Source organism: Armigeres subalbatus, chromosome 2 (genome assembly GCF_024139115.2).
Source record: "Armigeres subalbatus isolate Guangzhou_Male chromosome 2, GZ_Asu_2, whole genome shotgun sequence".
In the NCBI taxonomy this organism is placed as follows: domain Eukaryota; kingdom Metazoa; phylum Arthropoda; class Insecta; order Diptera; family Culicidae; genus Armigeres; species Armigeres subalbatus.
Window position 1 is genome coordinate 194,054,692 of NC_085140.1, and position 17,372 is coordinate 194,072,063.

At 44.2% G+C, this 17,372-nt stretch overlaps 1 protein-coding gene and 2 long non-coding RNA genes across 5 annotated transcripts in view; 1 reads left to right on the forward strand and 2 right to left on the reverse strand.

Moving 5' to 3' along the window:
- The window catches only part of LOC134211441 (tRNA N6-adenosine threonylcarbamoyltransferase-like), a 60,854-nt gene extending 60,231 nt beyond the window's left edge, over positions 1–623 (reverse strand). For 2 of the 3 annotated variants that reach the window (XM_062688296.1, XM_062688295.1), the window contains exon 1: positions 390–623. In XM_062688296.1, coding sequence (XP_062544280.1) covers positions 390–504 — 115 coding nt within the window. In that variant the 5' untranslated portion in view covers positions 505–623. The remainder of the gene's footprint in view (positions 1–389) is intronic. The other variant, XM_062688294.1, reaches the window with a different exon arrangement.
- Positions 624–1,100: 477 nt separating this feature from the next.
- LOC134215682 (uncharacterized) lies at positions 1,101–2,000 on the forward strand. The gene is made up of 3 exons (XR_009980269.1): positions 1,101–1,231; positions 1,308–1,376; positions 1,818–2,000. It is a non-coding gene; the product is annotated as an uncharacterized LOC134215682 (long non-coding RNA).
- A 13,250-nt stretch (positions 2,001–15,250) lies between these two features.
- On the reverse strand, positions 15,251–17,144 carry LOC134215684 (uncharacterized). Its single transcript, XR_009980270.1, has 3 exons — positions 16,877–17,144; positions 16,287–16,826; positions 15,251–15,569 (listed from the first exon to the last, which is right to left on the reverse strand). It is a non-coding gene; the product is annotated as an uncharacterized LOC134215684 (long non-coding RNA).
- Positions 17,145–17,372: the final 228 nt, after the last annotated feature.

Below are 17,372 nucleotides of genomic sequence, written 5' to 3' on the forward strand. Positions count from 1 at the left end.
ACAAGTAGCCGAAGGCTTCCCCTACCTGTGTGAACTGGTGGTTTGCGTGGGAGTGCCATCAGATTGGACAAATCGACGTTTGAATCTTTGTTTACAAAATCACATACGTCCTTTTGAATAAGTACCCGAGAATTATCAGAATTATAGATTCTGCATCACATATTTTTTTAGCAAATGAAAAAAAAACCGCAGCATTTCCCAAACATGATAGGTAAAGAGATGGAACTACCGAGCATATTTCCTATTGCCTATTGCAACCTTTTATTCGCATTTTATACGCGTGTTTTTTAATTTGCGTAGTTACTGATTTTGGAAAAAGCGACTATGACTGCGTGGTATGATCCTATCTCCGTTCCTATCACCCGAGAAACCCCGGCTTCGGTACTTACCTTCTCCCGGAGGGGTGATGTAGGTTTCTCGTTCATTTGCAAGCACTTGACCATCGCAAACTATTCCGACACCAATCTTGTTGGCACTGCCTTCAAAACCGATTACAATAACCATATTTTAACTGAATTATTAGCATGAAAATTAGTAAACTCGTAAAAAATACAAAATATGCGATTGAAAAATGTTTTGTTTCAAACGGAGTTTTTGTTTTTGTTTTTTGACAGAACGGTACTAAAAGCGCAGGTGTTTAAATGTACCACAAGGGCTGTTCGATGAATTCATTCACTGAGCACCTCATGGTCCACACGCTCGTTCGGCTGAACTCAAATTTGGGTCGATCTAACTCAAATTAATAACTTCCTTCGAAACGTCAAACTCTGAGTAAAGGCTACCTTACACCTCGGGAAAATTTTCCGCCGGATTTTGGTCCCCGTGCATTTTAAATGGGGCCGGGATTTTGATTTTCCGTGCCCAAATCCCGAAAACATCGCATATGCAAAAATACATGGGGAAAAATCCCATTTAAAGGTAGCCTCACACCTCGGGAATTTGGTTCGCGGAATTTTTCCCCATGCATTTTTGCATATGCGATGTTTTCGGAATTTGGACACGGAAAATCAAAATCCCGGCCCCATTTAAAATACACGGGGCTCAAAATCCGCTGGAAAATTTTCCCGAGGTGTGAGGCAGCCTTTAACCGAGTTTTATGAATTTGAGTAACTGTTACCCAAATAAATATAAATAAGTGGGAAACTCAAAATTGAGTTCACCGTGAAAATTTCTTTAAAATGGCGAAGTCCGGTTGCTGAAGATAGTCAGAAATCATATTCAATTATAAAACGTGAGTTATACAATTCGTTTAAACGCTATAAACCTATAAATACCATTCTTTTCTTCTTTAAATATTAAATTTGCAGATATGTTGAACGATAAATAGAACAGAGATTGAAATGAAGACAAAACAATCTGGAGAGTGTTTCTTTTCGGTAAGTTTGGAAAGTATTGTATAAATATACTCAATCAAGTTGGAACCCGGAATGGGGGACTGCAGTTCGATTTTTCTCGCAATCCATTAAACCGAACCTTAAACATAACTTCGCCACTAGTGTGCTAATCTAATTAGGTACGAAGAGAAGCTTAACTTCGCTAGTCCCTCATTCCATTTTTCAACTTGATTGAATATATTTTATATATCACAAATGTGTATTATGCAATAGGGGTAATCACTCAACGGCGTAGGTTGCTGCGTATCTGTTTATAGAAATGTTTCATAGGTGATTTCAAATATGTCCTTTGGGATCATGTATGAAACATTTCTATAAACAGATACGCAGTAACCTACGCCGTCGAGTGAATACCCCTAATATCTTTTCAGTGTGATTAAATAAACAACTTGATCCAAAGACTATTATCTCGTTTCCTTGCAGCTACTTGTTGTATCGGAGTTCTATCTCGGCCTGAAATTCAGGCTCTGAAGGCTATGGGAAAGTGCGAGCTTCTGAGGAATGGTACACTTTTCGAAGCGACAAAAATCATGCCAGGCTACGATATTACGTGCTTCCTTGTACTTCTTACCAATAACAAAATTGAATTAATTTCTTTATATTATTGAAATAATGTGCATATCATCCGGTGTAACAAATAAAATGTTTTTAAACTATCACCAGAACCATCTTCATTATAATTAAAAAATATTGAAAACATTGTTTTTCTGGAATGACAAACTCAAATTCATAAATATTCGATTTTATGAAATTGAGTAAATGTAACTCAAAATAGAATATCTTCCAAGGTGACTCAAAATTGAGTTACAGCCCATTAACTCAATTTTGTCTTGAGCCAGTTTTTCCGATTTTGAGTTAAACTGACCCAAATTTGAGTTCAGCTGAACGAGCGTGCAATGCACCGAATGAACACAATGACGTTTGAGACGGGCGCTGTTTACTAAAAATGAACACTTGCATGAACTCGATGAATGAAAAAGTATTCATTCTTAGTAAACAGCGCCCGTCTCAAACGTCAATGATGAACTCGGTGCATTGGACCATGGTCCAATTAGGGATCCTACATTCAGAGATATGCGAAAGCGGCCATCTTGAGCCAATCGAGCATTGAGAGCTGTCAGAATCTGAGCCAAATGAACATTGTTATTGTTGCGGATTGAATGGTATTGCGATTGTACTTAAAAAGATTTTACGAAAAATTTTGTCGAATAAACAATTTGTTTTACATTGGCAAGTTGAAGTAGTCTAGTTTATCCATGGTACTTTGTTTACTTTGGTACTTTGTGGTACTTTGTGATAATGCACTGTTGGACGTTAGATCAGGAACTAATAACCGGGATATCGCACTTGGATTTTTTCGGTGTTGCGCTTGAAGTCTCCATCGGTGTGTAGAGTTCTAGGTATACAATTGAAAAGATACTATTAAATGCTGTCAATTATCAGTTTTTCCGCTTATTTTTGTCGCCGTGCATAATTGACAGCATTTATTTTTCTCCAAATCTGTCATGTTTAATAAATATTTTGTTTTTGTTCACACAATCCATTTTTCCCTGCAGTTGAGATCCTTGTAAGTAAATATCTATTACAATTTTCAACAAAAATTAATCTACTTCGGTCTATTTATTTTACGTTTGGTCAGGACGCCCGTCTACGAAAATCCAATCAAATCTGGACTTCCAACGCGGCAACACAGCTGCGCCCTTGAAGAATCGGACCTAACCTTGTTCCTATCAGTAGCCTGGGAAGTTCAGTACATACTTAGTGAATCCTCGTCACACCGGTGGTCCCCGCAAGCCCGAATAACGTGTATGCCCTGAACGCTGCTATGGAACTGGAACTGCTGAGTATTACTGACCCAACTGGTTTGACGATGACGAGTAACATGTAGCACAACTCTGCCTAATTCGATTTGGCCTACACGTCGTACGGTTTCCGCTTTTCGACTTACGTCATACGGAAGACAGGCCAGTGCAGTGTGCAAGAATGTCTGTTCTTTCTTGAGGTGCAGATGCAGTTACTGTACTCCTGTTGCTCGTTACGGCGTAGTACCGGAAGATATCTACGAACATCGATTCGGGAACTGAACCAGTGTCCGCAGGCTAAGATGAGGGATGTAGATGATCTTATGGGCAAAGCGGTAGTCGTGCGCAAAAAACCAACTACTGGATATCAAGAAGTTTTATGCCCAGTCGACACCGTACTTCAAAAAGATGAGAAAACGGAGCCTTGAAATTCACCATTCTGATAATCATAATGGCGAAGCAAATGAATCCTGATCGGATGCAGGTGAAACAAATTGGCGAGGCATGTATGAATTTTGAACGTTTTCTAAGTATGTATACGAAGAGAACTAATTAAAGAGCCGGTATGATTAAGATTATTGTGTGGTCAAGCAAAATCGGTTCGAGTTGAGGATATCCTCGTGACTGTAAGACCGAGAGCAATAGGGTGAACCGCCTGGGGAAAACCTACCAAAGAGGCGAGTCCCAACGTAAAAAATGTCTCGGTGCATGTTATTTATTTATTTATTCAGACTAAGGCCGAAGTGGCCTGTGCGGTATATAAGAGTCTTCTCCATTGGGCTCGGTCCATGGCTACACGTCGCCAACCACGCAGTCTACGGAGGGTCCGCAAGTCATCTTCCACCTGATCGATCCACCTTGCCCGCTGCGCACCTCGCCTTCTGGTGCCCGTCGGATCGTTGTCGAGAACCATTTTCACCGGGTTACTGTCCGACATTCTGGCTACGTGCCCGGCCCATCGCAGTCGTCCGATTTTCGCGGTGTGAACGATGGATGGTTCTCCCAACAGCTGATGCAACTCGTGGATCATTCACCGACGAACCGACGTGTCACTGGCGCTCTCTGATTGTCTCACACTTTTTTACGGTCATTCGCTTTTTCGGGCGATCGCTCCTGTCAAATGAGCTAAGACACAACTCCGCTGCAATGTTAATACACGTAGGTTGGTGGCTGAGCTACGAAAACCTCGCGAGCCATTATGCGGGTGGCGGTAGTGTTCGATGATTTTCATCATTGCGTCGTCGTGGGCAGCAAATTTGAATTATTTTCCATGGGGTGACACGTCGGTTCGTCGGTGGTTCATTCGCCTCCTCCACGTACCGTCCGCCATCTGCACCCACCATAGATGGTACGCAGCACTTTCCTTTCGAAAACTCCAAGTGCGCGTTGGTCCTCCACGAGCATCGTCCAGGTCTCGTGTCCGTAGAGGACTACTGGTCTAATGAGCGTTTTGTAGATTGTCAGTTTGGTACGGCGGCGAACTCTATTCGATCGGAGCGTCTTGCGGAGTCCAAAGTACGTACGATTTCCAGCCTTTTCTTCTTCTTCTTATTGGCATTACATCCCCACACTGGGACAGAGCCGCCTCGCAGCTTAGTGTTCATTGAGCATTTCCACAGTTATTAACTGCGAGGTTTCTAAGCCAGGTTACCATTTTTGCATTTGTATATCATGAGGCTAGCACGATGATACTTTTATGCCCAGGGAAGTCGAGACAATTTCCAATCCGAAAATTGCCGAAAAAAGACCGGCACCGGGAATCGAACCCAGCCACCCTCAGCATGGTCTTGCTTCGTAGCCGCGCGTCTTACCGCACGGCTAAGGAGGCCACTATGCGTCTCCGAATTTCTCTGCTGGTATCATTTTCGGCAGTCGCCAGTGAGCCCAATTACACAAATTCTTCTACCACCTCGATTTTGTCACCACCGATGCAAACTCTTCCTATCATGTACTTTGTCTTCGACGTGGTGATGACTAGTCCGATCCGCTTAGCTTCCCTCTTCAGTCTGATGTAGGCTTCCTCCATCATCTCAAAGTTACGTGCCATAATATCTATGTCGTCGGCGAAGCCAAATAGCTGGACGGACTTATTGAAAATTGTACCACTCGTGTTAATCCCTGCTCTTCATTGTACCTTCCAAAGCGATGTTGAATAGCAGACACGAAAGACCATCACCTTGCTGTAACCCTCTGCGGGCTTCGAAGGACTCGAGAATGCCCCTGAAACTCGAACTACGCACATCACCCGATCCATCGTCGCTTTGATCAACCGTGTCAGTTTATCCGGAAAACCGTTTTCGTGCATTAGCTGCCATAGCTGGTCCCGATCGATTGTATCATATGCGGCTTTAAAGTCGATGAATAAATGATGTGTGGGCACGTTGTATTCGCGGCATTTCTGCAGTACTTGGCGAATGGCGAACACTTGGTCCGTGGTGGAGCGTTCGCTCATAAAACCCGCCTAGTACTGCCCCACGAACTCCCTTGCAGTTGATGCTAGTCGACGGCATAAAATTTGGGAGAGTACCTTGTAGGCGGCGTTCAGCAATGTGATTGCGCGGTAGTTGCTACAATCTAGCTTATCGCCCTTTTTGTAGATGGGACACACGACACCTTCCATCCACTCCTGCGGCAAAACTTCCTCCACCCAAATCTTGATAATGACCCAGTGCAGCGCTCTAGCCAGTGCCTTACCACCGTGTTTAAGTAGCTCTCCTGGTAGTTGGTCAACCCCAGGGGCTTTCTTGTTCTTCGGCCGGCCAATCTCCTCCTGGATTTCCTGGAGATCCGGAGCCGGTAAAATTATGTCCTGCACGCGTTCTCCCAGGTTCATCACCATACCGCATTCTTCGTCTGCCACATCGCCATTCAGGTGTTCTTCGTAGTGCTGCCGCCACCTTTGGATCACCTCACGCTCGTTCGTAAGAAGGTTCCCGTTTATGTCCTTGCACATATCAGGCTGTGGCACGTGGCCCTTACGTGAACGGTTTAACTTTTCATAGAACTTTCGTGTGTTATTAGCGCGGTACAGTTGCTCCGTCTCTTCACGGTCTCGATCTTCCTGCTGGCGCTTTTTCCTCCGGAAAATCGAGTTTTGTCTGTTCCGCGCCTGTTTATATCGTGCCTCGTTCGCCCTCGTGCGGTGTTGCAGCAATCTCGCCCATGCTGCATTCTTCTCTTCCACTAACTGCTCACATTCGCCGTCATACCTGTCGTTTCTCTGATCCAGGGGCATCGTGCCAAGTGCAGCGGATCGAATATCTCTCCAGCCATCTTCAAGAGACGCTGCGCCTAGCTGCTCTTCCTTTGGAAGTGCCACTTCCAGCTGCTGCGCGTATTCTTGGGCTAGTCTACAGTCTTGTAGCCGCCCAATGTTAAGCCGCGGCGTCCGACTTCGACGCGTGTTGTACACCGTCGAAAGTTTTGAGCGCAGGCATACTGCAACGAGGTAGTGGTCGGATTCAATATTCGCACTGCGGTAAGTACGGACGTTCGTGATGTCGGAGAAGAATTTACCGTCGATTAGAAAGTGGTCGATTTGGTTTTCCGTTTCTTGGTTAGGTGATCTCCATGTGGCCTTGTGGACTACCATTCCGCCTCGGTGCATGTTCGGGTAGTTTTAGGAGTCTTCGATTGTAGACATGATCACCACCGCCCGATTCCCACCAAGCGTGTTTTCTAAAACGATGCTGAAACCACGATGCCGAAACCAATCAATCAAGCAACCGACCAATCAATCGACCCATAAACCAATCCGTCTACAATCAATTAATCGGCCTATCAAGCAACCAACTAATCAAACAACCTATCAATCAAGCAACTAACTATTCAAGAATGCTACTTATCGAACAATAAATCAATCAGGCTATCAATCAATCAAGCAACCAACAAAACAACCAATCAAGCAACCAACAATACAATCAATCAATAAATCAACCATTCAAAAAAAGCTACCAATGAACTAATCAACCAATTAATCAATCGAGCAACTAATCAACCAATTAATCAATCGAGCAACTAACCATCCCACCAATCAAGCAACCCACTATTTAACCAACTAACACATTAATCAAGCAACCAAATAATCAATCCATCAGCCAACCATTCAAGCAAGCTATTAAACAACCAAGCAATCAAAAAAACAAAGCAAGCTACCAATCAACCAACCAATCAATCATTCAAGCAACCAACAAAACTAGTCAACTAACCAGCCGACCAACCAATCAAGCCACCAAATAACCAACCATTCAAGCAAGCTACCAATCAACCAAGCAATCAATCAACCATTCAAGCAACCAACAAAACAACATATCAACTAACCAACAGACCAACCAATCAATCGAATAACCAATCAATTAAGCAACCAACCAACAATCAGCCAACCAATCAACAATGAAGCAACCGACCAACCAACTATCCCAGCAATCAACCATTCAAACTAATCAAGCAACCAACCAACAATCAAGCAACCAACCATTCTACCAACTAACAAATCAAGCAGCAACCAATGAACCAAATAACTAACCAATCATTCAAGCAAGCTACCAATCAACCAAGCAATTGATCAACCAATCAAGCAACCAACCAATCAGACATTCAAGCAATCAACAAAACAACTAATCAGCCAATCAAGCAACCCATCAACTTAATAACCAACCAATCCAGCAACCAACCAACTGATCAAGCAAGCTACCAATCAACCAACCCACTAATCAAGCAACCAACCAACTAATCAATCAATCAAGCATCCAACCAATCAGCCATTCAAGCAACCAACAAAATAGCTAATCAACTAACCAGTCGACCAACCAATCAATCAACCCGTCAAGCAACCAATCATCCAAATAACCAACCAATCAAGCAACCAACCATTTAACAGTTCTACCAACTAACAAATCAAGCAGCAACCAACCAACAGATCAATCAACCTACCAAATAACAAATCAAGCAACCAACCAACTAATCAACCAATCGAGCAACCAACCAATAATCATGCAACCAACTAACTAATTAACCAATCAAGTAACCAACAAAACAATCAATCAACTTACCAACCGACCAACTAATCAAGTAACCAATCAATCAACCAGTAAAGCAACTATTATTATTATTTAATCAGACTAAGGCCGAAGTGGCCTGTGCGGTATATAAGAGTCTACTCCATTCGGCTCGGTCCATGGCTACACGTCGCCAACCACGCAGTCTACGGAGGGTCCGCAAGTCATCTTCCACCTGATCGATCCACCTTGCCCGCTGCGCACCTCGCCTTCTTGTGCCCGTCGGATCGTTGTCGAGAACCATTTTCACCGGGTTACTGTCCGACATTCTGGCTACGTGCCCGGCCCATCGCAGTCGTCCGATTTTCGCGGTGTGAACGATGGATGGTTCTCCCAACAGCTGATGCAATTCGTGGTTCATTCGCCTCCTCCACGTACCGTCCGCCATCTGCACCCCACCATAGATGGTACGCAGCACTTTCCTTTCGAAAACTCCAAGTGCGCGTTGGTCCTCCACGAGCATCGTCCAGGTCTCGTGTCCGTAGAGGACTACCGGTCTAATTAGCGTTTTGTAGATTGTCAGTTTGGTACGGCGACGAACTCTATTCGATCGGAGCGTCTTGCGGAGTCCAAAGTACGTACGATTTCCAGCCACTATGCGTCTCCGAATTTATCTGCTGGTGTCATTTTCGGCAGTCACCAGTGAGCCCAAGTACACAAATTCTTCTACCACCTCGATTTCGTCACCACCGATGCAAACTCGCGGTGGGTGGCTCACATTGTCTTCTCTTGAGCCTCTTCCTATCATGTACTTCGTCTTCGACGTGTTGATGACTAGTCCGATCCGCTTAGCTTCCCTCTTCAGTCTGATGTAGGCTTCCTCCATCTTCTCAAAGTTACGTGCCATAATATCTATGTCGTCAGCGAAACCAAATAGCTGGACGGACTTATTGAAAATTGTACCACTCGTGTTAATCCCTGCTCTTCGTATTACCCCTTCCAAAGCGATGTTGAATAGCAGACACGAAAGACCATCACCTTGCCGTAACCCTCTGCGGGTTTCGAAGGGACTCGAGAATGTGAAACTCGAACTACGCACATCACCCGATCCATCGTCGCTTTGATCAACCGTGTCAGTTTATCCGGAAAACCGTGTTCGTGCATTAGCTGCCATAGCTGGTCCCGATCGATTGTATCATATGCGGCTTTGAAGTCGATGAATAGATGATGTGTGGGCACGTTGTATTCGCGGCACTTCTGCAGTACTTGGCGAATGGCGAACACCTGGTCCGTGGTGGAGCGTTCGCCCATAAAACCCGCCTGGTACTGCCCCACGAACTCCCTTGCAGTTGGTGCTAGTAATCAACCAAACCAATCAACCAACCAATCAACCAAAGTACCGACCAATCAAGCAATTAGCCAACAATGAAGCAACCAACCAATCAATCATTCTTCCTACTAACAAATCAAGCAGCAACCAACCAACCATTCAAGCAAGCTACCAATCAACCAAGCAATCGAGGAACCAACCAACTAATCAATCAACCAATCAAGCAATCAATCAACTAAATAACCAACCAATCCAGCAACCAACCAATCAAGCAAGCTATCAATCAACTTATTAACCAATCAACAAAACAACTATTCAAATAACGAGCCGACTAACCAATCAAGCAACCAATCAATCAACCAGTCACGCAACCAATCCATCAACCAGTTAAGCAACCAATCAACCAAATAACCAACCAATCAAGCAACCAACCATTCAAGCAAGCTACCAATCAACCAAGCAATCATTCAACCAACCAATCAAGCAACCAACAAATAATCAAGCAACCAACCAACTAATCAACCAATCAACTTTTTTTACTTTATGGATCCTGTACACCTCCGGTGGTGCAAAGGGCCGACTTGAAAGATCTCCATCCTGAGCGTTGCCCGGCTATCGCTTTAACCTGTTGCCAGGTTAAATTTCGGTCGACTTCCTTTATTTCTTTATTGAGGCTTCGCCGCCATGAGCCTCTGGGTCTGCCTCTGCTGCGATGTACCGCTGGGTTCCAGTCTAATGCTAGTTTACAGATTTCGTTTCCGCCCCTTCGTAAAGTGTGGCCGACCCAGCCACACTTAAGATCCCGAATTTCTGTTGCTATCGGCCTCTGGTGACAACGACGATGGAGCTCGTTGTTTGAGATCCAGTTGTGAGGCCACCAGGCCCGAATTATATAAAGCAGGCATCTATTAATGAACACCTGCAGCCGTTGAGTGTTCTCCACTGATACACACCATTTCACGTTGGAGTTGAAAATTCGTATTTTGGTGCGTTCACTTATCTGCCTGTTTTTCCATATATTTCTTAAACTCGCAAAGGCAGCCCTTGCTTTCTTTATCCGTGCGCCTATGTCGATCTTGGTACCGCCGTCTGACGCCATTTGGCTACCAAGATATTGGAAGCTTTCAACATTCTCCACTGGTTGCCCGGCTACTGTGAAACTGGAAGGAGTCACCGTGTTTACATCCAACGATTTGGTTTTGTTGAAGTTGATGACTAAACCTGCCGAAGAGGAGCGCTCGGCAAGGTCGTTTAGCTTACTTTGCATATCAGAGCGCCGTTGCGCGAGGAGTGCAACATCATCCGCCAATTCGAAGTCATTTAGGTGCTCCATGGTTATAGGCTGCCATAATAGCCCGCGGTTTGGTTCACGGTCAATCGCATCTACCAGAATCTCGTCTATTACGATGAGGAACAGTAACGGTGATGGAATACATCCTTGCCTCACACCAGCTACGACCAGGATAGGGTCGGACAAGACCCCATTGTGCAGCACTCTACACGAGAAGGCCTCGTACTGTGCCTCGATGAGGCCGATGATTTTCTCAGGAACTCCCTTGCGTCTCAGGGCGCCCCACATATTCTCGTGATTGAGACGGTCGATAGCTTTTTCGTAGTCAATGAATACCAAGTAAAGGGACTCTTGGAATTCGTTGGCCTGCTCCAGAATGATGCGGAGCGTGACAATATGGTCCACACAGGATCTTCCGGCACGGAATCCGGCTTGCTGCCGCCGGAGAGTCGCATCGATCTTCTCCTGAATCCGGGCTAGGTTAATTTTGCACAGAACTTTGAGAACGGTACACAGCAACATAATGCCTCGCCAGTTATCGCATACAGTCAGGTCACCCTTTTTGGGCACCTTTACTAAGATACCTTGCATCCAGTCGACCGAGAAAGTTGCGGTGTCCCAGATATTACGAAATAAACGATGCAGTAGTTGAGCGGATGTCATGGGGTCAGCTTTGAGCATCTCGGCTGATATGCGGTCGACCCCTGGAGCTTTATTCGATTTCATGCTTTGGATGGCTGTTTGAATCTCTAGCAGTGATGGAGCTTCGGTATTGACGCGTGCTATACGTCGGATCCTAGGCAGATCATGCCGAGGTGGTGATGGCCTGGCTGGCACTCGAAAAAGTTGTTCGAAGTGCTCGAACCAGCGTTTCAGCTGGTCAGTTGGGTCGGTCAATAACTGATCATTCGCGTCTTTCACAGGCATCGTTGCATTCATCTTCGCCCCGCTTAAGCGTCGTGAGATATCGTAGAGGAGGCGAATGTCCCCGGTTGCGGCGGCTCTCTTTCCTTCGTCGGCCAGAGAGTCTGCCCACGCTCGCTTGTCCCGTCGACATGAGCGTTTTACTTCCTTCTCAAGAGCCGAGTATCGTTGACGGACTAAGACTTTGGCTCCTCTGGTTTTCGATCGCTCTATTGCGGCTTTGGCTTCTCTTCGCTCCTCTATCTTTCTCCAGGTCTCATCGGTGATCCATTGTTTTCTCTGGGTGCGTAGTTCGCCCAGATTGTTCTCGCTGGTGGTGATGAAGGCATTCTTGATGGCGGTCCATTGGTCTTCCACGCTGCCACCTTCCGGAATATCTGCAGCACGCGTCTCCAGTTCTTCAACGAAGGACCGTTTCACCGTGTGTTGAATCGTCGTCCAATTTTTTCCTCCTGCCGACGAATCCGCGCAATGCGCAGGCGTATTTCGCCGATGAGGAGGTGATGATCAGACGCGATATGGGCACTACGTTTATTCCATACATCAAGAAGGCTCCGTTTCCATTTTCGGCTGATGCAGATGTGGTCGATTTGATTTTCTGTAAAGCCGTCACGGGAGACACATGTGATCTTGTGAACCGGTCGATGAGGGAAGAGCGATCCCCCGATCACCATGTCGTTATTACCACAAAATTCTGCGAACAGCTCTCCGTTTTCGCTCATTTCTCCGAGACCATGACGTCCTATAATGCGCTCATGATTCGAGTTGTCGGATCCGATCTTCGCATTGAAGTCGCCCAAACAGATCTTGATATCACCCTTCGGAATTCTATCTACGACGGCATTGAGTTGACTGTAGAAGTTCTCTTTGTCTTGCAGATCGGCAGCATCGGTTGGCGCATAACATTGGATTATAGTAAGATTTCGGACCCGTGTTCTAAATCTAGCAACGATTATCCTTTCACTTATAGGTTCCCACTTCATAAGCGCAGAGTGTGCCTGAGCGCTTAGTAGGAAGCCAACTCCGCGATGCCGGGGAGCGTGTTCACCTCGTAAACCAGAGTATAGCAGAACTTGTCCCGACGGCGTTCTGTGTTCTCCAAAGTTTGGCCAACGGACTTCACTCAGTCCCAGGATCTCAAGCTTCATGCGGCGTGCCTTATTGGCAAGTTGTGCCAATTTACCCTGCTGGGCTAGGGTTAAAACGTTCCATGTTCCTATTCGTGTCCGTTGTTTCACGCTAAGAGTCGTCGCCGTAAAATTAGTCCGTATTCTTTCATTATCGGATTCTCGAACAAATTGATGTTTCGGGAACAGTAGGTTGTTGGCCCAAGGTTCCCTATCCACCGGGATGGGGCTGCCATCTTTGGTATAGCTTCCTGGGAATAACATTTCATACTCAGCCGCTGGATGCCAGAACAGACGCTGTTGGAGCCGCACCTCCTTGGTGAACAGACGCTCGGTCAGTCGGGTCAAAATTGTTTAAAGTCCCACCCAACACCAGGACTAGGCTAGTGCGCTTTGAGCGGCACACGGTCGCTTTGATAGGGCCTGCTTGGGGACACATGCAGCTTTTTTTAGGAGTTCAACAGAGCCCACTGTCGAACCCCACCACATCCTAGGCAGACCCCACAGGACGCACCCTCTCACTCTAGCTGATGTCAGAAGGACAAAAGTGCCCAGGGTGCACTACCAGCTAAGTACGCAACCCTTAGCTGGCTGTCAATTGTCATCGGAAGACCCGTGGAAGCGTGAGTATTGGAACTTGTGAGGACCAGAGCTATGTTAGGCGCCCCTTCCCGGATGTCAACTCACCATTTCGCAGCCCAATCAACCAATCAAGCAACCAACAAAACAACATATGAACTAACCAGCCGACCAACCAATCAATCAACATGTCAAACAACCTGATTGGTTGGTTCTATTGGCAACCAACCAACAATCAAGCAACTAACCAATCAACCATTCTACCAATTTACAAATCAAGCAGCAACCAATCAAACAATCAACCAAATAACCAACTAATCAATCAACCAACCAATTAAGCAATCTACCAATCAACCAAGCAATTATTCAACCAACCAACTAATCAAGCAATCAACAAAACAGTTTATCAACTAACCAGCCGACCAACCAATCAATCAACCAGTCAAGCAATCTATAAACAATGAAGCGACCAATCATTCAACCATTCTTCCAACTTACAAATCAAGCAGCAACCAACCAACCAACCATTCAAGCACGCTACCAAATAAAAATAACTTCTTAAAAAAGCAACCAATAAAACAACTAATCAACTAACCAATCAAGCAACCAACCAACAATGAAGTAACCAACCAACATCAAGCAACCAACCAATCAAATAACCAACCAACCAAATAACCAACCAACCAATCAAGCAACCAATCATTCAAGCAATCCTAATTAGTATTTTAACTATTCTATAATAAAACGGTTATGGGTCGGGCACGTAGCCAGAATGCCGGACAATATCCCAGTGATAATGGTTTTCGTCAGCGTTCCAATGTGCTTGTGCACAAGAAGAGATGGCGAGCAAGGTGGATCGATCAGGTGGAAGACGATTTAAGGACCCTCCAGACTGCGTGGCTGGCGACGTACAGACATGGATCAACTGGTTCTAGAAATTTGAAAATCACAACTCACTTGTGTTGTTTCATCTAGATATTTATTCGCAAAACAGTCACATTCCAGATTTAAAAAAAAGCTTTTACACAAAAAAGACATTAAATTATGGTCCTTTTAAAAAAAAATCCATAGCGATGCATACAGATAGTCGTACACTAATTAGTACGTGAGCATTTTTGAAAAATTCAACAACAAATTACTCAAGTTTATAGTAAACTGACACGGGACGCTTATGCGAATAGGGGCAGTATAGATGTGTAAATTACATATCATGTATATGCGACAACAAAGCTTCATTACTTGATAAATATAAAATAGCTTGATGTCAAAGTTCATGGATCTGGAATAAATATATGACATTCCAAATCGATAAAGAGTATCAAGTGATATTTGTACTATAACTAGTTGAAGCGGATTCCAAGCCTTTTTATATACCACATTGATCAAAATGCTCGGAACGGTGGGTGCAGTTAACCTCCACAAATGTCAAATCAGAGACTGGCCCTTATACAAGCTGGCGGCCACCACCGCTCGCGGAAAACTGGATATTAAAAAAAAAACTCCACAAAGAACTGTTATGAAAAATTGCAGTGCCGTCATCGTGGATGACAATGGGTCATTATTCTCACCGACAGTCTGGAGGTCGAATAACAAAATCGTTTAAAAAGGTCTCTTCTAATTTGGTTTCTTGCCCTCAGATACATTCAATCTATTCCATAGTATTCTACGTAATTGAAACAGTGGCCAATTGTCAGTCCCAATAGATATACCGCTAGTTTATTTAAATGTAATGATAAACATTCTTTTATTCAAAAATAATCCAGAGGGATCGCTGCAGTATAAATTGTCTAAAAAAGCAACCTGAAACTCAATCCACGCCGAAAATGCGCGTATGGAAAATAAAAAAAACAAATCTTACAGTGCATTATAGTTACGCTGAACAGCAGCAGGACACGCGTTCTCTGTTCTCACGCTTCCAAGAACTACACAGTCGAAGTACGCAGATTTCGCTGGCTGCAACTCGATCTCCGTTGATATGTGGCCCCTCTGTCCGGCAGCGATTGGCGGATGTACCGAATACAATTCGTATGTCAGCATGTCAAGCTGCTTCTTTATCACGTGCGGAGGTATGCATGCATACTCGATGCTCTTATGCGATGATCGATTGCTTGTCGAATTTTGAAGTCTGTGGTAATACGACAAAAGAAACAAAGTTTTTTTTAAATCCATGATATATATTATATTTGTGAACCTTTCGATTCATCATTTTGATTAGAAAATTATTCATAGCTGTTCAGTGGAATAAGAAAAGTTAGTACGTTAGTATATTCCATTTTATTCCACAACTTGATTGTAACTTAACAGGTACGCATTTCAATCTCAACAGTTAGGCCGTTGGGTCTCTAGTTAGCCTTGCGAGTAATGGCATAGGACGTGCCCCGGTAATTCACTTGTCGAATAAAAAAGGGCTGGAGCATGTTCTCAGCTGTCACATTTCATTCTAATCAAGCCAATACTTTCTCATCAGGCGCAAAACGCACTACAACACAATGGTAAAAACAAAAAAGCAAATAGAGTTGCTAAATAAGTAACAAGCTCGTAGTGTGGGGTAGCCAGTTTATCGAATTAAAACGTTACCTCGTTGGCTCAACAAAAATCAGAGGAGTTTTTCAGTTATAAAGGGTAATAACCAATAAAATGCTGAAAAGTAGGCCAAGTTCCATTTGGAATGTAGAGCCATGATGATGAAGAAAAAGTAAGATTGTCTACAGTGTCTCGTGACTAGTCAAATTAAGTACAGCACTGAAGACGGCCTTACAGTTAAGGTCGAAAAATCGTATATATAGAGAAATGTTTTTTAAACTCATTACTTTATATTATTATTTATACGACATAAGTATACCTTTAATATGCCGTCCAACGTGCTTCAGCCGCATGGCCGCATGGTTACTCGAGATGCTTCGCCTATACGCCTTCTCACCCTAGATGAGAATATCCTTCTGTTTACACACGATGTTCGGGTAGGGGTATATCGCAAGTCGGCTATCCGCGCATTGCGCTGCTTAATTTCTTTTTCACTATTTATATTATTGTTGTTTGATTCTCTATGGGCTCGGTGTTAAGCAAAGGTTGTCCAGCAGAAGCGTAAGCGGACACATTCGCGGGGGTGCAGATAATCAAATTTGTTCAGCAGCCTCAGTTCATCGTGGATCTGTATCTGCTTTGATCGGATAGCATAAGGAATGAACGGCAGAGTTGTGCAGTATTCTCCATATTCATTTTATCAATCGGGGAAGTCGACTCGGGCAGCCGACACAATCCTAAGTGAATCGTTTTAGCATGGAAGTGGTGCGCGTAGTGCTGTTTTCAAACCGGCACTGACCGATTGAGTGGCTATAGCGGGTACTGTCTATGGACATTGCTATGCGTTGCACACGAACGCCTGTAATAAAAAAAATTAGGCAAAAAAAAGACCAGATTAATCTAGCTTACCTCCTGCAATATATTGCTGCTGATTGATTAATGAATTTTGGATAGGTTGCCTTGCTAAAATACTCTGCCGATTCCGTTGCACTTGTAAAAAGTTTCACCAAAATTAATTTAATGGTTGTAATCCGCTTACACTCGTCACTGTTGCGTGGTCAAATAGGGATCGGTTCGGAAATGAGAGCAGCGGAATATCAGTGATGATGCCGTTGGTACCATCCGAAATGGGTAGAGCTGGTTCTGTTAGATTTAATAGATTTGCTAACTCTAGCTGATAAATATCCGACTTCGGGAATTGTGTTAGTAAATATTTTGTTTTTCAAAAATCAAAAACATCAGATTTGAGTTTATTGTTCTGTCAAAACTCACAGCAAAAAAGTCTACACTTGACTTAACACTTTCAAATAAATTTACCCTAAATGTGAGTAAACTACACTAGCGCCTCTGGCGGTGCTGGTCTCGTCAGCTCTTTTGAGGTTGCATGAATTTTATATCGGTTCTT